The sequence below is a fragment of the Lontra canadensis genome, unplaced genomic scaffold (genome assembly GCF_010015895.1).
Source record: "Lontra canadensis isolate GAN:19392208 unplaced genomic scaffold, GSC_riverotter_1.0 scaffold69, whole genome shotgun sequence".
In the NCBI taxonomy this organism is placed as follows: domain Eukaryota; kingdom Metazoa; phylum Chordata; class Mammalia; order Carnivora; family Mustelidae; genus Lontra; species Lontra canadensis.
In genome coordinates, this window is record NW_022631063.1 from 11,468,997 (window position 1) to 11,494,628 (window position 25,632).

Consider the following 25,632-nt stretch of genomic DNA (forward strand, 5'->3'; position numbering starts at 1 on the left):
ATGCCTTATATACCTATACTCATAAAATATATTTAATAGTTTATAATAGTCCATTCATGACATTATATAAATGCTTAATCTTTAGAAGTAAAATCCTTAATAGTTGTATGCTAGTAGCAGAAAGGCCACCGGTGGTAGGCAGAATAATGTCCCTCAAAAGAAGTACACGTCCTCATCCCTGGAACTGTGAGTAAGTTAGGTTACGTGGCAAAGGGGAATTAAGGTTGTAAACAGAATTAGGATTAACAATCAGTTTAACATAGGGAGTTTCTCTGGTGGCCCAATCTAATCACGAGGGTCCTTAAAATTAGTGCAAGAGAGATGCAGAATATCAAAATGTCAGAGTGATAAGATGTGAGGACTTAACTTTACCCTAACAAGTTCTGAAGATGGAAGAAGGGGCCAGGAGCCAAGGAATGCAGGCAGACTCCAGAAGCTAGAAATAAAAGCAAGCAAATGGGTTTTCTCCTAGAGCTTCCAGGAGGAACCAAACCTGCTGACATTTTGATTTTCACCCAGTGAGATCCATTTCAGATTTCTGATCTCCAGAAACTGTACATCTGTGCTGTTTAAAGTCTGAGGTAATGGGCAGCATAGAAAACTAATATGCCCTCCTAACGTAAATAGAACAGAACACCTGAAGGGAATTTAAATGTCTTAAGGAAACAGTGATCAAATCCACAAATTCTCATACTAGAGAATTTCAACAATGATTATGCTTTGCTTCAAGTAAATTAGAATTTTAAAAGTAATACATTTGAACAGAAAAAAAACAACAAAAATTAAATTACACCCATTCAGTGTACTATCATTCTTTTAATGATGTTTCAAAACAAAGAAAATGTCACAGAGTTATACGGGGTTTTTCATCTAGGGCACAAGAAACATTTATCAACAGAAAATATTTTTACAGCCCCAAAAGAGATTACTTACAAATATTTTGCGAAGTTCATTCTTATAGGACTCACGTAGTTTTGTAATTGATAGGACAGTTTTCTGGAATGGAAAATTAAAACAGAGCTTTTTTATTAGAAAGACAATAGTATATAATTTAGCCCTTGCCACAGGTACTCAATAAGGGAGTGGAGATCATTTTTATTCCCAGGTAATTGTCACATACAGTCTCTCTTTATTCTCTCTACTTCTGCTTCGTTCTCTTTGTGTTACCCTAGCATGCTGATCTCCTGGGCTCTCTCTGTGCGCTCTTTCTCCTCTGTATACATCTGTGCCATGGCTCCTGGTGTCCCTTCTTCCATTCCGCTCTCCACTGGGACTTCGCTGTGACCGTTTTCTTATTTCTCTTTGCTTGTAACTACCGTGACTTCTGCTTCTGCTTCTCCTACCCCTCTCATCCCTGCTCTGGCTCCTGCTGCTCCTCTCATTTCTTTCAGATCCTCTCCTCTCTGGGCTCCGGTTATGGCTTCTGGACTTTTTGTCAGAATCAGAATGGCTCCATTTGCTATGCTCCCTAGAACTTTCTTGTTTTAAAAACCTAGGCTTTTCCTTGGCCTTTTCTTTGTTATGGTGACTGCTAGAAAGTTCTTCATGAAGTTTTCTCTTCTTAGACTTGTCCTTCTCTTCACAATCACTGTTGTTATTCCCTGAACACTTATTTTTCTTTCTTTTCTTCTTTTGTATTTTCTTTTCTTTGTTGTCACTCTCACTGCTGCTTTCTGAAGTCTCACTGGAGGAGGAGGAGGAGGGGGAGGAGGAGGATGAAGAGGAGGAGGGGGACCTATTTTTATGTTTTTTGTGTTTACTTCTGCTCTTCTGAAGCTTTTTCTTTTTTCTATCTTTTTTCTTTTTCTTTTTTTTCTTCTCAAGCCGGTCTAATTTCCTATTATTGGAAAAATAGTAACATACTATGTAAAAATAGTCCTTTGTTGACAAAAATAAAGTTTTAAATAGACAATATATTTTCCTTGACACTACTGAAAATAGTATTCAAATATAAATGGATTCTTTATTAAATGAGTTTTCTTTTAAATTGTTCAAGTCACACATAAAAATTAAATACGTTAAGTCAATTCTTTCACTACACTTTCTCCAATAGTAATGACTATTAAAAAAAATTCTTACTGAATCAGAATTTGAAATTATATAGCACTCTAAATAAAGTCATCCTGACCTCAAGGAAGCTTTATAACATTAGTTACATGCTAATGTAAACTCAAATATGTAGCTATAATCAAATGAAAATTAATGATATGTATTTATTATTATTTTTTAAGATTTTATTTACTTTTTTGACAGAGGGAGACACAGTGAGAGAGGGAACACAAGCAGTGGGAGTGAGAGAGGGAAAAGCAGGCTTCCCACAGAGCAGGGAGCCCAATGTAGGGCTAGATCCCAAGACTCTGAGATCATGACCTGAGACAAAGGCAGACACTTAACTACTGAGCCTCTCAGGCGCCCCATGATATGTGCTATTTTAAAGTAGGGAAATACTAATCAATATTACATTATCAAAACTGAAGGGCATATTCTCCAGAAATTCTAAAGAAGAATACACTTTCAAGTTTTTTGTATTCTTTTGTTATATAATCCCATACTAGTTTTCAACAACTGTTTAGATTTAAAAATTAATTAAATTAAGACAATTTTAGGGGCACCTGGGTGGCTTAGTCGTTAAGCGTCTGCCTTCAGCTCAGGTCTTGATCCCAGGGTCCTGGGCTCGAGCCCTGCATTGGGCTCTGGGCTCAGCAGGAAGCCTGCTTCTCCCTCTCCCATTCCCCCTGCCTGTGTTCCCTCTGTCGCTGTGTCTCTGTCAAATAAATAAATAAAATCTTAAAAAAAAAAATTAAGACAATTTTATTAAGGCATTCTGAATTTCTAAAGAGTATTTCACATTCCGAGAAGAGTAACTTGTTTGTGTGTTTGAGCTACTCTGAAATAAAAATGTCTTCACTGAGGGTTCTGTCCAGCCATTCTCAAAATCCACAAGCTGAAACATCATGAGCTCCCTCTACTGGACTCAGCAAACATTTCTTGGATTCTTTAATCCAGAGGTGGTCTGTTTAATTTCTTAATTTACCTTAAATTTAAACATTTTTCAGCATTCCTCATAAAATCTTACAAAAAGAGTAACACATGGCTCACAGTGTTTTATGGGAACAAACTGTGTGCAAAGATATATAAAAATCTATTATGAAAAGTAATGCCTACAAATAAAGCTATTTCCAAACTAAATGTTGTAGAAAGAACAATGATTTTGTACCATAATCTGAATATAATAATCTTATACTCATTTTTGTATTATTGAAAGAAAGACAAAATTGTATTACTATAGCTGAAGAGCAAATCAGTAGATGTGATGCATGGTTTAAAGTAGTTTCGTAAGCTCTTAGGATCAGAGTTAAACATGGTACTACGATAAATACAAGAAAAAATAGCTGAATCCATTAAATATACACTTTTTAATTACCTGAGAAGTTTCTGCTTTTGTTTGGTTGTCAGTGACTTTAAAAATTCGACTTCTGGATCTTCTTCACCTTCACTTGCAACATATTCCTGAATCAACAAAGACATCAATAAATTGCTAGACTGCAAAACAATTAGTTATCAGATGGGAAGGAAAACATAAATAAGAAATTTTGTGTTAGGGACATACTATAGATGAGTATGACATCCTGGATTGGGAAGTAGGTGGTAGGGGACTAAAAATTTTTTGTAGTCTGCCTACCAAGGAGGATCATAGCACACTAAGAGGTGAAGATAACTGCTTTGTCAGTATTAACAAACTTTATCAGGAAGAGGAAGACAGAAAACATAGGTAAAACACAGATTTATAGCATGGCTCCTACTCTCCATCTCTTGAGTTTGAATTTAAACACTTAAGCATTTAAATATTTTATTTTTAACTTAATGAAATGTTAAAACCAAGAAGATCATGAACTTTATTTACTATTTATTTATTATTATTTTAAAAGATTTATTTATTTGACAGAGAGAGAGAGCACAAGCAGGGGGAGTGGCAGAGGGAGAGGGAGAAGCAGGCTCCCCACTGAGCAGGGAGCCTGATGGGCGCTGGATTCCAAGACCCTGAGTTCATCACCTAAGTTGAGGGAGACTCTTAACTGACTAAGCCTCCCAGGCGTTCCTGATCATGAACTTTTTAAGAAGGTCAAAACATCCACAGTTTTAGCCTTTATAAATTCAACAGTACATTATCAAGTATATACCAATGTATCAACAGTATAGATATTTGATTATATAGGTTATATGAATAGTCCTTAGCAGTGTTTGGAAAGTAATGTGCCTCTTCTCAGAGAACCACAAGTTTATGCCAATGGGAGTCTGAGTTTTAGTGTCAGTTCTGTCTCTAAACAACCACCTGAGCCACAAAGGCAAACACTTCTCTGGGCTCCAGTTTCTTCATTAAATAAAATAATTTACGGTTAAGATATCTACAACCCAGCAACCATTTTTCTGGATCTACGTACAGTTTAATAAATTAAGTTTAAAGTATTTTCTATAATTTTTAGGAGTTTTCTTCCATACACTACTTCTCATTGGTTCTATTTAATTTAAGTTAACAGAGAGGGAAAAAAAACCTCATCACCAGTTCGTAGAGATTTTATCCACATAAACCTGGAGCAGTTTCATTTATTAAAATACGGTTTAAAAACAATTTCTCATTTAGGTTAAAATAATAAAGAATCAAAATCAAAATACATTTTAGGCATTTTCTTTGCTCTATCTTGCTTTCCTATGGATATATGCATATTGGAAAACATTAAGTAGCAATTCACAAGCAATCACATTTAGATTTATAGACATTTTCAGCTTACCGATAAAAAGATCATTACCTGTGATGGATCATTTGCGGTCAAGTTTCTCCCCAGTACATTTCGTTTCAGTGCAAACCCACTGTTTCTCATCTCCGCTATTAGCTCCGAGGGGTGCATCGATGGCCCTGTTCACAAAAATCGCAGTTTGAATGTATCATTTATATCTCTCTACCTTTTTTGGACTCCACAGTAGGAATGCAGTTGAAGCTTTGTTAAGTAAAATCACAGCTAAATCAACTCAATAATCTTCTGCTGAGCAAATAATCAGATATGATTTTCTAAAACAGCAGTCTGGAGATTCAGAATAGAAAATAATTGCATTTTTCTTTACGTGCTAGGGGATTCTCTTCTTATGTAACTTTGTCACATTGAAAAAGCTACATTTAGATGTTATCTGCTTGGCGGTTTTTAGAATAAAATCAAAGAAAAATGATAAAAAACTGCAATTAAACTTTAAGTTATTCTCGCAGCAAGAATTCAATTTTAAAAAGATACTTTTAAAGGTACCTGAGCAATTTATTATTGTAGTTTCCAATTCAAAATTCCTCCTTATTTATCAAACACCAACACTGAATACACTGCCATGTGGTTGCTAATTATCAACAGCACACACACAACCAAACACGTATGCATGCATGCACACAACACGCACACGATAGGTCACTATTAAGCACTTTTGTTAATCTCCCATATATACACTCAGAGTCTGAAATGTCTAGCTATCAGTTTGGGATTGGTGACAAACAATTTTAGGCTAGCTATGGGTGTGTGTCTGTGTGTTATATTTTTCACAAACTGCTATTTCCATTTTCGCAAAATCTCAAATTGAAAAGCAAACTCCTTTTTGGTCACATAATATATACTAAAGATAAATAACATGGACCAACGATAGATACAATTAAAAAATGATTTTTAAAATGTCTGTGATCTTCCCGCAAACATTATGTTTACCATATGGAAGGAGAGACCCTGTCCTCTTTCTTTCGTATTATTTCAATTTCATTTTGTTTTCCCTGCTGGTAGCACATTAAGGACAACATTTCACGAAGCCTTGTAAAGTTTCTAGCCTAAATTATTTATACTCTCTTAAATGAGCTACCCTGGGTAATCTATCTGGAATATAAGGAAGAATAAGGCAGTTCCTGCCAACAAGGAATTCATAAAGAGGGGTGGGGGATAGAAAAACTTCAAAAAACAGATTCTCTAGTTTTTTTTTTTTTTTAAGATTTTATTTATCCATCTGACAGAGAAAGAGAGCACAAGTTAGCAGAGAGGCAGGCAGAGAGAGAGGGGGAAGCTGACGAGGCTCCCTGACGAGTAGAGAGCCTGATGCGGGACTCGATCCCAGGACCCTGAGACTATGACCTGAGCCAAAGGCAGAAGAAGCTCAACCCACTGAGCCACCCAGGCGCCCCACAGATTCTCTAGTTGTTTGTTTGTTTGTTTTTAAGATTTTATTTATTTATTTGACAGACACAGATCACAATTAGGCAGAGAAGCAGGCAGAGAGAGAGGAAGGGAAGCAGGCTCCCTGCAAAGCAGGGAGCCTGATGCGGGGCTCGATCCCAGGACCCTGGGATCAAGACCTGAGCTGAAGGCAGACACTTAATGACTGAGCTACCCAGGCACCCCGATTCTCTAGTTTTTTATTAAACACTTCATCTATTTTTCTTTTCACTGCTTTATTGGTCTTTTACTAGTTATTTGCATATTCACCTACATGTTATCATGGAAAACAGAAGACAATAACATTCAAATCTGTTCACTTGTCAGTAGCATCTTTGGCTAAAAAATTTGGCCGGAAAAGATCAGGTGTATGTTAGTATCCTTTATTAAGATCTATAGGCTTTACCATTTATTCTATTCATATTATCAAGAACAACTGAAAGTAGGAACATAATTTTATAAAGTAGAAAATGCTTTCTGAACTGTCCAAGCTATATTTCCTGGTTAACAACTTTTTTTGATGTCAAATGAATTCAGCAAGCAATCATGCTAAAACTTAGGTTAAAAACGACTCCAGTAAAGGGCCAAAGAGCTTGGCCATTATGATGAGAGGTTACTAACTTACCAAAAGATGTGTAATTTTAACAAGAAGTTTTGTTTTTGTTTTTTTTTTTTTTTTAAAGATTTTATTTATTTATTTGACAGAGATCACAAGTAGGCAGAGAGGGGAGGGGAAGCAGGCTCCCCACTGAGCAGGGAGCCCAACGTGGGACTCAATCCTAGGACCCTGGGATCAAGACCTGAGCCGAAGGCAGAGGCTTTAACCCACTGAGCCACCCAGGTGCCCCTTAACAAGAAGTTTTTAAAAAAACACGCTTTTTACATTTTCATTATAGTTACGATTACTTTAAGAAAATGATCTCCCTTTAGCCAGTCTGACAGATTATATAGAAAGAGAACCAAACAGGACTCTTGCAGCATTTATACTGCTCTAAAACGTCAAATGAACTCTGTGTGGTACATATGTTTGGCATACACTCCCACACTGTAAGACTAAAAACTCAGGGAACCACCTGACAAACAGTATTCAATAAATAGTAACAATTCTTTTGCCAGTAGCTATAAAATGTTTATGATTATTTTGACATATTCTTTATAATTAAAAAATGCTTTTAGTAATATTTCTTAAAATCTAGTCTTATTCATATATATATTTAAGATTTTATTTATTTGACAGAGAGAGAGAGATCACAAGCAGGCAGAGAGGTTCCCGTTGAGCAGAGAGCCTGATGCAGGGCTCGATCCCAGGACCCTGAAATCATGACCTGAGCCGAAGGCAGAGGCTTAACTGAGTCACCCAGGCGCCCCAAGATTTTTATGTATTTATTTGACAGAGAGAGACACAGCAAGAAAGGGAACACAAGCAGGGGAAGTAGAAGAGAGAGAAGCAAGCTTCCTGCTGAGCAGGGAGTCTGATGCGGGTTTGATCCCAGGACCCGGGGATCATGACCTGAGCCGAAGGCAATTGCTTAATGACTGAGCCACCCAGGCGCCCCTCATATATATTTTTTAATAATACAATATTTTATATTTTTGTCTAACTATGTTCAATGGAGCAAACTAGGAGAAATCACTGTTGGAAACATTAATCTAGAGGAGTGGATAGCTTATATGCTCTTATATTTAAACTATTTCCCAATACAGCCTTTTCCTTAATGTTGGCAACACATTTTGTTTTTTCTTTAGCTGGCATATTTTATTTATTTTTGAATATTTTTATTTAAATTCAATTAATTAACATATATTATTAGTTTCAGAGGTAGAGGTCAGTAATTCATCAGTCTTATATAATACCCAGTCCTCATTACATCAAGTGCCCTCCTTAATGTCCCTCACCCAGTTACCCATACCCTCACCCCCCCTTTCATATATTCTTATATTTAAACCTTCTACCATCAAAAGTTCCGGGTTTCGAAGATGTGACAAGTCAGGTTTAATTAAGATATATTTAGCAAGATACCTTTGTACTTTCCTGTTGTGACAGTGGCTATGAAGACTTAAACTGACAGAAATGACTCCAGCTCTCTGAGAACTCAAAATTTAGTTGATATAACAGATTATATAGATATGTTGAAAAAATAGATTTTACAAATATACTCAAAATGCAAAATGACTACTTTCATGTATAGTGCCTTAATAATTTAAATTACAACTGGATTTGGGACTCAGGAATGTTTGGTTTGCTCTTAGATTTGCTATGGTTGAAGAATTCTAGAGAATTCAGGAAAAGGGCTTTTGTTTTAAGATGTCCATTTGTGAAGGCTCTTTTCTAGAGTACTTCAGTCAGGCTGGATTAAACCTCTAGAGCACGAAAACCAATGTTAGAACTTAGAAAAGCAGATCCACTGAAGAAATTGTTTTCAACATTCACTGATTCTGCAAACCCTTTGCTGTGATACTGATTGTGACTTTGGTATTCAGCTCCATGTCCCAATTAGACCTAGACTATTTTCTACTAGAAAAATACCTTGAAGTCAGAATCTCAGGTAAAAAAAATCCCAGAAGGTGAATTACGTTATAGAAAATCATGTTTGTAAAAGGCCTAATCTATTCATTTAGAGCATTCCTTTTTATAGAACTAAGCAAAAGTAATGGAAGGTAAAAAATATTCCATAGTAAAACAGATGTTTTATCAGAGAATAATATAGGAAGTCAAAAGTTCTGGCTATGAGAAAGGCCACATCACTGACTTCACAATTAGCAGTCCCAAGTGACTCCCATAAACGGCACAGGAGAGAGCTAAATGCTTTGGGTTTCCCTGCCAGCACTAGGTCCGTCTGCTCTTCCCAAGGACAGATGTATCTTCCTTTCAAAGTTCATCATTCCTTTCAAACGAAACATTCTACAGTTTCATGGTATTTGGCGGGAGAAGGGAGGGCCCTGAACTGTGCGTTAGGTAAGGTTTTATTACAAATGCCTTTTACTCCTTCCCCTAAATTGAACACAATAATTTATGGGATGTTACTGTTTGTTGAAAGTGTCTGCTATTCCAAAAGTGAATATAGTTTTGTTTGCTATTAGTGTGGTGATGGGGCGCCTGGGTGGCACAGTAAGAGCTCCTGACTCTTGGCTTCCGCCTGGGTGGTGATCTCAGTGCGGTCGACTTCCTGTGTTGGACTTGGGCTCAGCGCAGGGTCAGCTTGGGATTTCCTCTCCCTCTGCCTCCTGCTGGTGCTCTCTCTCTACAGTAAATCTTAAAAATAAATAAATAAATGAAGTGGTGGGGCGCCAAGGTGGCTCAGTCAGGAATAAGTGTCTGTTGATTTCGGCTTAGGTCGTCATCTTGGGGTTGTGAGATGGAGCCCTGTGTCAGGCTCTGTGCTGAGCATGGAATCTGCTCCAGGTTCTCTCTCCCTCTCCCTCTCCCTCCCCCTCTGCACTCCCCCCTGCTCACTTCATTCTCTAAAATTTATAAATAAAATCTTAAAAAAATAAGTGGTGATAAATTTTTTTTCTTCTCATTGTGTATTTTAACTTTATACAGTGAAAATCTTCAAACCTAACGAGAATAATGTAGTAAGTCCTAAGTACTCCATACAGAGCTTCAACAATTATCAGTGTTTTGTCATTCTTATCACTTCAACATCCTTTTTTTTTTTTAAGATTTTATTTATTTATTTGAGAGAGAGAAGCAAGCATAGCAGGGGGAGAGGTGAGGGAGAGAGAAAGGGAAAAGCAGACTCTCTGGTGAGCAGGGAGCCCAATGTGGGACTTGATCCCAGGACCCCAGGATCATGACCTGAGCTGAAGGCAGACGCTTAACTGAGTCACCCAGGCGCCCATCCTTTCTTTCTTTTTTGACAGAGTTATTGACAGAGATTTGATAAACCTAGATTTTATCTGACAGATAAAATCTCAGGTATCACTTTGGTATTTAATCACTAATAAACAGGGAGAATTTCTTAAAAACAAAACCCTAACAACACCTTTACTACACCTGTCCATACTGACATTTTGAAAATATCATCTGATACCCAGTTAACATTCAGGTTGTCTCAAAAGTATTTTCACAGTTGGATCCAAACAAGGTCCACACACAGCATCTAGTTCACGTATCTCTTAAATCTCTCTCTTTTTAAACTGAGGTGTAAGTGATACGGTGCTCGCTTCGGCAGCTCATATACTAAAAATGAGGTGTAAGTGACACATACCTTAAGTCTGTTTTAATCTAACAGAAATTTAATATAATAGAAAACCACGCCCACCCCCTGCCTGCTTTCATTTGCTGAGAGAATGGGGTCATTTGTCCTATAAATTTCCCATATTCTGGACAGTGATGTCATTTAATGTTCTTCTAGTCACTGTATTTCCATAAGCTGGTAGTAAGATCTAGATGCTTATTATTCTGGCATTTTATACCATATACTTTGGAGGAATACACAGAAAATCTTCTTAAATTTAGATTTAGAAAAATGACACTTGAAACAAACACATTTCTGGCTAGTGAACTAGACTAAGGAAAAAAGGCTGAGACTTCAACCCAGTATGTTTGCTGTTATCACGTAGTCATAGTGACAATGGTAAACCTTAAAAATATGCGTTTTAAAATAAACCCCAAACATTATCACAAATAAAATATATTATGATTCTTATTTCCATGAAAGTACAACCTTCTTTCTTTCCTAAAATTAAACTGTGTCTAGTAAAAAAGCCACTCCCTGTTACTAAATGTACAAAGGACAAACAGAGACACTAGTTATAGTACATGACTGAGAGGGCGATCTGGGCTAGTGGGAATTATCAAGAATTTTATATATGATTTCTAGTATTACCTAACCCTTTTGCTTTTAAGAAAGCTTATAGAAAGTTATCTTAAAAAAAGGCTGAAAAAGGGGGCACAGTAGGAACATGCAGCACAAGTCCCAGGGAAAAAGTGAACAAAGCTATTAATAAAGTGTGTGGGTGATTTTTATTTATATAGATGAGAATGTTTTATGTATGATTTTCTAAAGGTTATGCAAGAACCAATTGTACTGAATTGCAATAAAACTGCTCCATACTGGGAATTTTCCTGACACACTGCCAGTTCAGCTTAGTGGAGGCTGGAAACAATAGGGTTTCTTATTGCCCTTATCCCAAGTTCATACTGAAGACAGCTAATTTGATCTATATTAAAACATACAATGTAAAAGCAAAATTAAACATTTCATTTTAGTCTGCGTGTCTAGAAAATACACAAAAACAAGGAAAAATAAAACCTCTCTTATTGTATGCCAGTAAAGAACACTATTTATTTAAAAAAAATCTTTCCTTAACAGAATAGTTAAAAATATATGACTTACATTTGATTATATCTTCAACTTAAGCTATATGCAAATATTTTGGTGATGATACATCCAGTGATAATAAAGTGAATTCATAGTCCATAGAAGACTAAGAAAAATAATTTGTGCTGTGATGAACATGAAGTATTAGAAGTTAGCACCATGTTTTAATTAAATTTTAAGACTATGAATGCTCCTGAGAGAGAATGAGAGCTCTTGAGAATTATTCATCCATGAACCTCAAAAACATTATGTTGAGTCAAAGAAATCAGACACAAAAAATACATATGATTCCATTTATATGAAGTTAATGAACAGGTAAAAGTAACATCTGAGATTTAAAATTAGAAGAGCAGTTGTGGGTGGAGGCGGCTAACTGGCAAGGGACAGAATCTTATTTTCTAGTTTATGGTAATACTGTGCTCTATATCTTGTCAGACATTGGTTACATACAACTGACAGACTCAAACTCTATACTTAAGAAGCAACACATTTTATTTCTTATTTATTTATTTATATAAGATTTTATTTATTTATCTGATAGAGAGAAACAGAGAGAGAGAGGGACCACAAGCACAGGGAATGGGAGAGGGAGAAGCAGGCTCCCCGCTGAGCAGGGAGCCCGAAGCGGGTCGTGATCCCAGGACCCTGGGATCATGACCTGAGCTGAAGGCAGATGCTTAATGACTGAGCCACCCTGGCGCCCACACATACATATATATATATATATATATGTATATATATTACGTATATATACATAATATTTTAAACCAGTCAACAGCAAATACTCAATGACCATGTTATTATAGACTCTCACTACATTTCTATATCACATCTCTAACTATGGAGAGAGCCCGGGACAGGAAATTTCAAGTAATGCATCCCAACTATATAACACATTAAGTGATTTATTTTTTATTTTTTGTAAAGATTTTGTTTATTTGACATATACAGAGACAGCAAGAGCAAGAACACAAGCAGGGGGAGTGGGAGAGGGAAAGCAGGCTTCCCGCCGAGCAGGGAGCCCAACGTGGGGCTTGATCCCAGAACCCTGGGATAATGACCTGAGCAGAAGGCAGATGCTTAATGACTGAGCCACCCAGGTGCTCTAGAAAGTGATTTTAAAAATCAGTATGTATTAATGAGATATTATTTTATTTCATTAGGCCTCTTAGCGATAGAGAATGGAGAACTCAGTTTTTGCCTTGAAGCTTATAATCTTTTGGGGAACACCAGTTCATATCAAATAACAGGTAAAATATAAATTGTAAATCTGTGTTATGAGTTATATTCAGAAAAGATGATAAACAATTATGTAAACTGTACAAGGCACTGGGATACAAAGGTAAGTAAGATACAGTCCCTAATTCAGAAAAGCTTGGACTTTTTCAGGAAAGAACAAGAAACTGAGTTTGGTTTTCAAACTCTCATACGAATTAGAAAAAGGTAAAAAGTAGGACATTTTAAGTGAGTGGAACATGATGAAGGTTGTTAACTTCATTAAGTTTGATTTGCGTAGCAGAATTAACATTTACTAGGTGGACTACATTTCATTCATTTTCCTTTTCCAGGTAATCACTAGCTAACTTCCTTTACTTGAAGATAGCAGACCCTGAGTAGATAGAATGATGTTAAGTAGGAAGAATCACGTAAAAGAGAGTTCTGAGGGCGCCTGGGTGGCTCAGTGGGTTAAAGCTTCTGCTTTCGGCTCAGGTCATGATCCTAGGGTCCTGGGATTGAGCCCCGCATCGGGCTCTCTGCTCAGCAGGGAGCCTGCTTTCCTTCCTCTCTCTGCCTGCCTCTCTATCTACTTGTGTTCTTTGTCTGTCAAATAAATTAAAAAAAAAAAATTAAAAAAAAAAAGAGTTCTGACTGTGATCTGAGAATCTTTTTTTTTTTTTAAAGACTTTATTTATTTATTTATTTGATAGACAAAGATCACAAGTAGGCAGAGAGGCAGGCAGAGAGAGAGGGGGAAGCAGGCTCCCTGCTGAGCAGAGAGCCCAATGTGGGGTTCGATCCCAGGACCCTGAGATCATGACCTGAGCCGAAGGCAGAAGCTTTAACCCACTGAGTCACCCAGGTGCCCCTGTAATCTAAGAATCTTAATACACCTTGGAGGTTACGGAAAGCATAGCCCCCGCTGCCCCCACACATCCCTTTACAGAGCAGAGTCATTTACTGATAGAACAGGATTACAATTAATTTGTTAATGTCAATGGACTTTCAATACCTAGTCACAGTAACAACAAATTTAAGCACTGAATTACAATTAGTGCTTATAAGTAGTTAGAAATGCTTAACCATTGGTAATCACTTAGCCAAAATTTAAAGTATTAGTCAAGAGCACCGGGCACCTGCGTGGCTCAGATGGTTAAGCATCTGCCTTCGGCTCAGGTCATGATGTCAGGGTCCTGGGTTGGAGTCCCACATTTGGCTCCCTGCTCAGCAGGGAGCCTGCTTCTCTCTCCCCCTCTACTACTCTCTCTTTGCTCTCTCTGTTAAATAAATAAATAAAATCTAAAAAAAAAAAAAAAAGAGCACCCTTTTGACTTTTGAAGCACCATGACTTACAAGTTTTACTGAATTATCTCTTCAATAAGTCAATATTTCTTTTCAGCTAATTAGCTTCCACCTGCATTAAAAAAAAAAAAAAATTGGTTCCCGACTGATCAACTACATAAAGAAGAGAAATGGTGCCTAACTTCACTTATTTTGACATCAATCCTTTATTTATTAGTTTTTAGTATCTGCCTACTTTAGGAGTTTAGCTTTTTTTTTTTTTTTTTTAAAGTAGGCTCCATACCCAATGTGGGCTTGAACTTATGACCCTGAGAATTGCATGTTCTACTGACTGAGCCAGCCAGGTATTCCCAGGAGCTTAGCTTTAATAAGATTCTGGTAACACAAACACTTTTTCTGCAGTAGAATTATGTTGGAGAATTAAACAAGCAGAAGGCAGAAGGTGTAGGTCTATCTTAGTAGCTATGCTGGTAGGATTTAACTTCTTCGAGGAGTTGTATAAGGTAACTCTGTAACAGATTCAGGGAGATTTGCCAGATGGGCAACTAAGTTTATCATCTTTCTTTCTACAGAAAGTCCCTCTAGCATGCCTCCTACGTATCTTTCTGGCAAAGATTATGATTAATTATTTTTTGAAATTTCCCAAACATATTCTCAAGTGGCAAAATGTTTTCAACATAAAAAGTTGATGAAGGGGCACCTGGGTGGTGCAGTCAGTTGGATGTCTAACTCTTGGTTTTGGCTCAGGTGGTGATCTCAGGGTCATTAGATTGAGCCCCATGTTGGGCTCAACGTGGAGTCGGCCTGGGTTACTCTCTAACCTCTGCCCCTCCTACTTGCTCTCTCCCGTGTGCATGCTCACGCTCTCTCTCTCTCTCTTGCTCTCTCTAAAATAAATGAATAAGGGGCACCTGGGTAGCTCAGTCGTTAAGCGTCTGTCTTCTGCTCAGGTCACGATCCCAGGGTCCTGGGATCGAGCCCTGCAATGGGCTCACTGCTCAGCGGGAAGCCTGTTCTCCCTCTTCCACTCCCCCTGCTTGAATTCCCTCTCTTACTGTCTCTCTCCCTCTCTGTCAAATAAATAAATAAAATCTTAAAAAATCAATCAACCAATCAATCTTTTAAAAAAAAAGGCTGATGAGAAGACGAAGAGCAGCATATAGAAGCTCTATTGTGGAAAACTATTAGTGTTATGGTTTAGTGTAACATTCTTCATGGAAATTAAATCAAGAGTCAGGGAAAATTAGGTAAGGAACAGAGCATTCGTAGGCAAACAAATTTTTGTAGTAAGTGTAATATGTTACATATAATAATATATTCCTCAATTTAAACTATTTATTCATTTTCATATTGAATGAAACACACTAAAAACCACAGAGTAGACAGAATTCATAGAGACATGTCAAACATACCTACCTAACATCACTTTAGCCATTTGTGGTATGACTGGTTCTGAGACTCAGACATTATATAGAAAAAGAAATTCTGTATTTGTCAAACCATCCAGTGGCACGCTTTTGAATTTGTAATTTTAAATTAAAAATGTGAAATTTGCCACATTAAAAATGTGAAATTTGCCATATTATATGCAGTTCTAAATATTTTTAAAATTATAGCTAAGTTAAAAAAAATGGCAGAACTTTAAATATATAGCAACTTAAGCCTAAAAAACCAAAAGTCAAATAATTAGTACAATATGAAACTAATGTTAACAAATCTGGGCTCGATGTTTATTCACTACTATGCTGCTTTAACAAATTTTAGATTTTGGTACAATATATGAAGAGCTTGAAAGTCCTCCCATCCTTACAACAACAAAGAGCTGAAAAAACTGAAAATCAACAAATCTTCTTAGAGGTATTAGAGAATTGAGGCCACAAGGTAAAACACTGCTTCTAAAACAGAAGAGACAGGCAATACAGAGAATCACAGTTTAACAGGATCAGAAACCACCAGTGGAGTCAGCAACTACTAGAATCCTTAAAAGAATAATATACTATAGTTGGACTGAGCATGGACTAGCCTGAGAACTAAAAACACTTTAATGAGTTTTACTTCCAGGAGCCTCACCAGATTCTCACTGTGAATATAGTCCCCTTGTACTTACCTTCCAACAGTATGAAGGGAAAAGTAACCATTTTGAAATATGCCCAGAGTATTTTGTTATCCTGAGCATATGCTTATTCTCAAGGGACACTATTTTACCAGAGCCTAACTAACCTACATGGAAAAAAAAAAGAAGCTGTGAAGTAGGGAAAAAAGCCTGAGAAGCACCTGTTAAGGTTATAGCCCAGCAGCACAGGCTCACTAAAAGAGTGAGACTCAGGAGTACTTGACTGCCTCAGTTGGAGGAGACCTTGATCTTGGGTCATGAGTTTGAGCCCCATGGTGGGTGTAACAATTACTTAAATAAATAAATAAAAATAAACCTTAAAAAGGCAAAGAATGAGGCTTAGTCATGGGATTCCCCTCCCCCTATACATTATCACCATATCAACAGGGCTCCTGTAGAGGATACCTGTAGAGGAGATTACAACTGAATCAAGGCTCAGACTCTTATATGTTATAAAGAAGCAGTCTGTAGGGAAACCAAAAGATAACGGGGGAAACAAAAACAAAGACACCAGAGGAAATTTAAGACCCTGACATCTACAGCTACAACAAACTGTAAATACAACCTAGTTTCTAGCCAGATAAAGACTTCTTTACCTCAATTTCATCTACCTGATACTACATCATGTCCAGCTTTCAACAAAAAAGTTACAAGTATGCTAAAAGACAAAGCAAGCATCAGAATCAGACTTAGCTATGATGGAAATTCTGGAGTTATCCAATTGGGAATTTAAAATAAGACTAATATGGGACGCCTGGGTGGCTCAGTTGGTTGGACGACTGCCTTCAGCTCAGGTCATGATCCCGGAGTCCCGGGATCGAGTCCCACATCGGGCTCCCAGCTCCATGGGGAGTCTGCTTCTCCCTCTGACCTTCTCCTCGCTCATGCTCTCTCTCACTGTCTCGCTCTCAAATAAATAAATAAAATCTTTAAAAAAAAAAAAAAATAAAATAAAATAAGACTAATATGCTAAAGGCTCTAATGGACAACATGGAAAAATAGATGAGTAATATAATAAGCAGAGATAGAAACTCCTAAGAAATAATCTAAAGGAAATGCTAGAAATAAAAAACATTAACAGAAATGAAGAATGCCCTTGATGAGCTCATCAGCAGACTGGTCAGTAAGAAATATAATATTACCTACGTAAGACCGAACTATATGTTGTCTACAACACACCCACGTTTGTGTGTGTGTGTGTGTGTGTGTGTGTGTTTTAAAGTAGTTTTCTAAGGGCGCCTGGGTGGCTCAGTGGGTTGAAGCCTCTGCCTTCAGCTCAGGTCATGATCCCAGGGTTCTGGGATTGAGACCCCGCATTAGGCTCTCTGCTCAGCAGGGAGCCTGCTTTCCCCCTCTCTGCCTACTTGTGATCTCTATCTGTTAAATAAATAAATAAAATCTTAAAAGAAAAAAAAAAAAGATAGTTTTCTATGCCCAGTGTGGTGTTTGAACTCACGGTCTTGATAAAGAGTCACACGCTCTACTGACTGAGGCAGTCAGGCATCCCAACAAACCTCCTTTAAATATAAAGGGGCGCCTGGGTGGCTCAGTCAGTTGACGGTCCACCTTCAGCTCTGGTCATGATCCCAGGGTCCTGGGATTGAGCCCTGCATCAGGCTCCCTGCTCAGCAGAGAGCCTCCTTCTCCCTCTCCCTGTGCCGCTCTCCCTGCTTCTGCTTGCTCACTTTCTGTCAAATACATAAAAAATAAAATCTTTAAAATGTATGTGTGTATGTATGTGTATGAAACGTTTTTAGAAACAGACAAATCCACTATTATAGATGGAGACTTCAATGCCCCTCTATCAGAAGTGGACAGATCCAGTGGACAAAAAAAAATCAGGATATAGCTGAATTGAACAGCACCTATCCTTCAAATGGATTCAGTTGACATCTATAGAATACCCTACCCAACAATAGCAGAATACACATTCTTCTCAAGCTCATAGGGAACATTCAACAAGACAGACCTCATTCTGGGCTATCTAACATAACTTAACATATGTAAAAGAATAGAAGTCATACAAACAATCCTCTTAGACCAAATGGAATTAAACTAGAAATTAATAACAGAAAGAAAGTCAGAAAATCCCAATGTATTTGGAGATCAAACAACACACTTCTAAATAACATATGGGTTGAGGAAGTCTCAGGGGAAATTTTATTTTACTTTTTTAAAGATTTTATTTATTTATTTGACACAGAAACAGAAACAGCAAGAGAGGGAATATAAGCAGGAGGAGTGGGAGAGGGAGAAGCAGGCTTCCCGCTGAGCAGGGAGCCCAATGTGGGGCTCAATCCCAGGACCCCGGGATCATGACCTGAGCTGAAGGTAGACACTTAATGACTGAGCCATCCAGGCGCCCCTCAAGAGAAACTTTAAAATATTGTGAACTAAATGAAAATACAACTGCTGAGTAATAAAAAACCTTGGTTGGACTTTGTCCCCAACTCCTGGGCGGGAGACTCTAAATCCTTGACTTTGTGTGTGTGTGTGTGTGTGTGTGTGTGTGTGTGCGCGCGTGTGTGCATGAATGCAAGTGAGGGGGTGGCAGAAGGGGAAGGAGAGGGACAAGCAAACTCCACGCTGAGCACAGAGCCTGACATCGGGCTCAATATCATGACCCTGAGATCATGACCTGAGCTGAAACCAAGAGTTGGACGCTTAACTGACTGAGCCACCTGGGCGCCCAAGGTTGCATTTTAAATTTTATTGTTTCCTTCACTGTGCAGAAGTTATTACCTCTATGAAGTCCCAAAATTTCATGTATGCTTTTGTTTACCATGCCTCCAGAGATGTGTCTAGTAAGATGTTGCTATGGCCAGGTCAAAAAAGGTTGCTGCCTGTGTTCTTCTCTAGGATTTGCATGTTTTCCTGTCCACATTGAGGTCTTCCATCCATTTCGAATTTATTTTTGTGTATGATGTAAAAAAGTGGTCCAGTTTAATTCTTTTGCATGTAGCTGTCCAGTTTTCCCAAAGCCACGTGTTGAAGAGATTGTCTTTTTTTCCACTGGATATTCTTTCCTGCTTTGTCGAAGATTAGTTGATACAGTTGTGGATCCATTTCTGGGTTTTTTACTGTGTTCCACTAATCTATGGGTCTGTTTTTGTGCCAGTACCATACTGTCTTGACCACTACAGCTTTGTAATATAGTTTGAAGTACGGAATTGTGATGCCTCCAGCTTTGCTTTTCTTTTTCAAGACTGATATGGCTATTTGGGGTCTTTTCTGGATCCATACAAATTTTAGGACTGTTTGTTCTAGCTCTGTGAAAAATGCTGATGGTATTTTCATAGGGATTACATTAAATGTGTAGACTGCTTTGGGTAGTACTGACATATTAACATATTTGTTCTTTTAATCCATGAGCATGGAATGTCTTTCCATTTCTTTGTGTCATCTTCAATTTCTTTCATAAGTGTTCTATAGTTTTCAGAGTACAGATCTTTTACCTCTTTGGTAAGATTATTTCCGAGGTATCTTATAGAACCTTGAAATTTCCTGAGTGACTGGAGTGTCTGTTATTCATGATGGGACCTTGTAGCTTATATTAATGAGGTGACTCATGGTAAATGTCTAAATAGGTTATGTTAAGGAGATGAGTCAGGACAGGGCTGGCCACACCAGAAAGACCAACCATGTAGAGCGTCAGGGCTTTGAGCTGCATGACATTAGCCTGACATCTGGAGAAGGGAGAGAAACTAGGGAAGGAGTTCAGCTATATAGCCAGTAAGTTAATCAATCCAGACTATGAAAATAAGCCCTAATAAAAACTGTGGCTTAGTTGACCTTCCCTAGTTAACAATACTCTGTGCATAATTGATGTGCAAGGAAGGTGACATGCCTAGACTCCATGGGAAAAGGACCCTGGACGTTAAGGGTTTGGGATGGTGGGCAGAAGAAAGGCAATTTTAATTGTGTAAGTGTGAAATTTAAAGGCAAAGAAAATGATACTAAATCTACCTTCTTTACTACATACTGTATGATTTCATTTATATGAAATGTCTAGAATAGGCAATTTACAAAAAAAAGTAGAAAGCAGATTAGTGTCTGCCCAGGGGTTGGGGAGAATAGAAGCTAGAAGGTAAAGGGCTGAGAGGTTTCCCTTTGGGGTAATGAAAATATTCTAAATTATGGTGATGGATGTACAACTCTTATAAGTACATGAATTCAGACCACTGAATTGTAATTTTAAGGTATGAGCTATATGGCATGTAAATTTTAACCCAATAAAGCTGCTAAAAACACAGCTGATCAAGAAAATGAAGACAGGCAATAGACTGGGAAAAATGTGCAGGAGACACATCTGGAAAAAGACTATTATCTAAAATACAAAGAACTCTTAAAACTCAGCACTAAAAACAACCTACTTTAAAAAATGGGCCAAAGGCCTTAACAGACACCTCACCAAGGAGATACAGAGATGGCAAATAAGCATATGAAAAAAATGTGATGCATCGTATGTCATCAGGGAAATGCAAAGTAAAACAAGATACTACTGCACACCCATTAAAATGGCCAAAAATTCCTAACATTGACAATGATAAATGCTGGTAAGGATGTAGGTAACAAGAACTTTCATTCATTGCTGATGGAACTGTAAAAATGGTGTGGCTACTTGAGATGACAGTTTGGTGGTTTCTTATAGAACTAAACATACTTTTGGGTGCCTGAGTGGCTCAGTTGTTAAGCCTCTGCCTTTGGCTCAGGTCATGACCCCGGAGTCCTGGGATCGAGCTCTGCATCCGGCTCCTTGTTGAGTCTGCTTCTCCCTATCCCATTCCCCCTGACTGTGTTCCTGTCTCAGTGTCTCTCTGTCAAATAAATAAAATCTTAAAAAAATATATCAAAACAAACTAAACATACTCTTACCACACTATCCAGCAATCATGCTCCTTGGTGTTTACCCAAAGGAGCTGAAAACTTATGACCACACAAAAACCTGCACATGGGTGTTTAAAGCAGCCTTATTCGTAACTGCCAAAACTCGGAAGCAAACAAGATGTCTATTAGATCAATAAACTGTGGTACATCCAGATAATGAAGTATTATTTAGCACTGAAAAGAAATGAGCTGTGAAGTCATGAGGAGGAAACTTCAGTGCATATTACTAAGTGAAAGAAGCCAATCTGAAAAGGCTACATACTGTAAGGTTCCAACTACATGATCTTTAGGAAAAGGTTAAAACTATGGAGACAGTATAAAGTTAGTGGCTATCAGAGACTAGAAGGAAATGAGGGATGAAGAGGCAGAGCACAATTTCTAGGACAGTGACACTACTCTGTATGATACCATAATGGTGGAAACATGACATTATACCTTTATTCAAACCTATAGAATGTACAATGCTGAGCAAGTCCTAATGTAAACTATGGATTTTGGGAGATAATACTGTGTCAGTGTAGGCTATCAGTTATAATAAATGAGTGGCACCTGGCTGACTCAGTGCAGAGGAGCACGCCAACTCTTGATCACTGGGTTCTAAGTTCAAGCCCCATGTTGGGTATAAAGATTACTTAAAAATAAAATATTAAAAAATCCTAACAAATATACCACTCTTGTAGAGGACGGTGATAATAGGAGAGGCCATACATTTGTGGGGGCAGGGTGCTATGGGAAATTTCTGTACTTTTTTCCTCTCCATTTTGTTCCAAACCTAAAACAACTTTATAAGAATAATGTCTATTAAGAGAAAGCACAAAAAAACAAAACAAAACAAAAAGGAGGCACACATGTAACTGTTAAATCTATTAAGAAAGCAAAAAACAGTGTGCCTGGGTGGCTCAGTTGGTTAAGCAACTGCCTTTGCCTCAGGTCATGATCCTGGAGTCTGGGATAGAGTCCCACATCTGGCTCCCTGCTCCATGGGGAACCTGCTCCTCCCTCTGACCTCGCCCCTCTCGTACTCTCTCTGTCTCAAATAAATAAAATAAATCTTAAAATACCCTTCTTACCTTAAACCCCCCCACTGTGGATTTTAAAAAAATGTTTAATTTCAGTTTACACTATAAACATGAGACAGACGGCAAGAGTCAATGATAAGAATAAGGGCCAAAGAGTATGGGTAAGAGGTGGGCAGGCCATTTAATTGTACCATAATATAAAAATATTTTATAAAAATTCAGTCACCACTGAAGCTTTAAAGTTTTATGGGTAATTCCGATGTATTTAAAATACATGGAAACTTACAAAGTTAAGATGATCTTATCGGTAGAAAAAATATTCTAAACCAGCTTAGCCAAAAGAAGCATTTTGATTGCCTAATTTAACTTTGTAAAGGAGAAGTAAATCTTATAGCTGGTCTCTGTAAACCTCACAGCTGGAACATTCTAACAGCACCTTGCAGTTTCCAGTGATCAAAGTAAGTTACTTTATATACTAAACTAAGAATTTCATAATAGAAATAATGCAACACCAGGGGGTGCGGTTATCATGAAATAATTACACTCCTGGGAGATTACAGGCACAAGGCTGTACCCCAGGGGTGTGATTATCCCATGATAACCGCATCCACTGAAATTGCATTATTGCAAAAATAATCTCTATTCACTGGTGAGACATTATTCAATAGGTGATTTTTTAAAATGAAAAGATTTTTCAGCTTGAATCAGCAAGTGGATTAGGAAATTGGCCAGTTTATTTCTCATTGCATTCAATTCAGAATACAACATCATTATTACTTGCTTTCCTATTTGATACAGTAGAATTTTTTTATTTTGTTTTTGAGAAACCTTTAAGAGTTTCTCCTAATGTTAGTTAAATGGCTCTGGTAAATTCAGGCCAAACTTCAAACATATTAACTGAGCAATAAAATTTTAAATAACTTACTTCTATGTATACAACTTGTAATTTTTCTAAAATGATATTCACTTAAAAATTACAAATGCACAACCAATGTTAATATGTCGGTCTATTTCCTGTCATTTTTCTACAAGTACATGTCTATATGTCTACCTAAAGACAGTAAGAGAAACACAAATGGAATCCATGTAGCTACTTTGTTTTATAATGATCTTTTTACCTGACCAAATGTTTTCAATAACATCCATATCGTTAGGAAATCTTCTTATCATATCAATTTTTCTTACATATAGCTGAAGATGATGGTTTTCAACCTTGACAGTGCATCAGAAATAGATCAGTAACTTTCATCATCTTCTGCGGCGGTATCACAGATGGTGAAAGTTACTGATCTATTTTTACCATAATTTTATCACAGAGTTCAGTGCTTTGAGATAGTCTCAGATGAGTAAGATAAAGGATTTTAGAAATTTAAAAATACCCTGTGTGTTTACCAGTATTTGTTCTCACACATATGTCAGTTTTAAAGGGAAAATGGAAATGGAAAATTTCCTAATGCCTTCTTCTATAAAGAGTGAGGCAAAGAATTAACTCAGACTGCTAGTTATTTCTCATCATGAATATATCACTTACAAAACACCAGTATCTCTTTGCTTTATTTAGTTGTTCCAACTATTCTGGAAATAAATTTAATATAGGAGTATAAAGGAAAACATTAGCCTTCTGAAGGATATCACAAAATATTCAATGTCTGTAAAGCCTTAATTTTAAGTTTCTTTCCCAATTTTAATCACACATTTTAACATCAAAGTAAAAGAAAGTCACTTGTAATTTCACCAGATCATTAAACTATTTTCATTCTTCAATGTTTCCTTCTAGTCCTAATGTATATGCATATAGTTTTATATTATCAAAATCTTAAAGTAGATTTAATTAGTATTTCTTAATTCACTAAATATATCGACAGTTTATTTTGCATTCCCCTAGTGCTCGATATTTAGTTTGTAAGAGTGAAAACTTAGACATGATTCTGAAATGAACATTTCCCTTAAAATCAAAATAAGGATTTTCATCACATTACCATCTTTTCTTCCCCACTGTACTATCCCACTTCCAGAAACAACACATACCACACCACACAGGATATTCTATGACATCATTTTTGCCTAAACCTGTTTTCCTAAATTTTCAGATCATCTTTCAGGGGTGAGAGTCTCAGACTCCTCTCAGGACTATGATTCAATAGGAACTTGGGAACCAGTATTTATCTTTAACAAAAAAAAAGAAATTTTTAAAAGAGAGCATGCGCATGCATGCAAGCCAGGAATGCTGAAGGGGCGGGGGTGGGGCAGAGAGAGAAGGCAGACTCCCTGCTGAGCGCAGAGCCTGGTGCAGCCAAGGCTCAACCTCACAATCCTAAGATCATGACCTGAGCCAAAATCACAACTTAAATTCTTAACGAACTGAGCAACCCAGGAGCTCCCCCTTATCACTTCCTTATAAATTCCTGGAAGCTGAATTCCTAGGTAAAAGGATATGAGTTTTTTTTAAGATTTTATTTATTTGATAGAGAGAGAGACCGTGAGAGAGAGACAGCGAGTGAGGGAACACAAGCAGGGTGAGTGGGAGAGGGAGAAGCAGGGAGCCCAACGTGGGGCTCGATCCCAGGACCCTGGGATCATGACCTGAGCCGAAGGCAGATGCTTAACGACTGACCCAACAGGCATTGCAGGATATGAACGTTTTTAAGGCTTTTGATACATATCATCAAATGACTCTTTAAAAAGGCTATTCCAATTTATCAACAGTGGATTAAAATGTTAATTTTACCACACTTGCTTCAACATTGGATGTATCTTCATCTAAATCTCTGCCAAATTTGGTAGGCAAGAAGATAGTGTATTGTTTTAGTTTTCATTTCTTTGGTTATCTGACAGAGAAAGAGAGAGCACAAGCAGGGGGAGCAGCAGAAGGAGGAGGAGAAGCAGGGAGGCTGACATGGGAGTCAATTACAGGACCCTTGAGATCATAACCTGAGCCGAAGGCAGATGCTTAACCAACTGAGCCACCCAGGCACCCCTATTTCTTTGGTTATTAATGCTGCTGAAAATGTCCTCATAGGTTTAATGGCCATTTGGAGCCTTCCTTTTCTGAGCTACCTACATTTATGTCTTGCTCTTTTGTGTTTATAGGTTCACCTTTTTCATGTTGACTAGAAAAAACATTTTATATATTAGTAATATCGACTATAGTATTTCACTGAAGTTAGTATTTATTTTATCCTCTACCACTCCATTGCTCAATTCATTTAGATACAGAGAAATAGTCACCAATTTGTACATATCTCAAGCTTGGTTACAAATACATTAAGACTTACTAGAAGCCAAAAAATACAGCTTTTTTCTATTTGGTTCACTTTATTTTGAAAAGGTTTATTTGACTAAAGAACAGTACTACAGTATAACCCCAACATAAGTGGGCTCCAAAAACTTTGTAAAACTTTGTAAAATGAATGATTAAAGTTTATGAATGTAAATGGACGGTGGAAAAGAGCTAATAAACAGCTTTGCTGTACCTGAAGTCACCATTTCTAATACTTTTTTTTTTTAAAGATTTTGTATGTGAGAGAGAC

The 25,632-nt window shown here is 37.4% G+C and overlaps 1 protein-coding gene across 1 annotated transcript in view; it reads right to left on the reverse strand.

The window, feature by feature from the left end:
* Positions 1 to 737: 737 nt before the first annotated feature.
* CIR1 (corepressor interacting with RBPJ, CIR1) overlaps positions 738 to 25,632 on the reverse strand; it is a 39,731-nt gene continuing 14,836 nt past the window's right edge. Inside the window, exons 8-10 of the mRNA XM_032880484.1 lie at positions 4,809 to 4,915; positions 3,425 to 3,510; positions 738 to 1,837 (exon numbers count right to left, since the gene is read on the reverse strand). Of these exons, the coding sequence (XP_032736375.1) occupies positions 1,096 to 1,837; positions 3,425 to 3,510; positions 4,809 to 4,915 (935 nt within the window). The 3' untranslated portion in view covers positions 738 to 1,095. The remainder of the gene's footprint in view (positions 1,838 to 3,424; positions 3,511 to 4,808; positions 4,916 to 25,632) is intronic.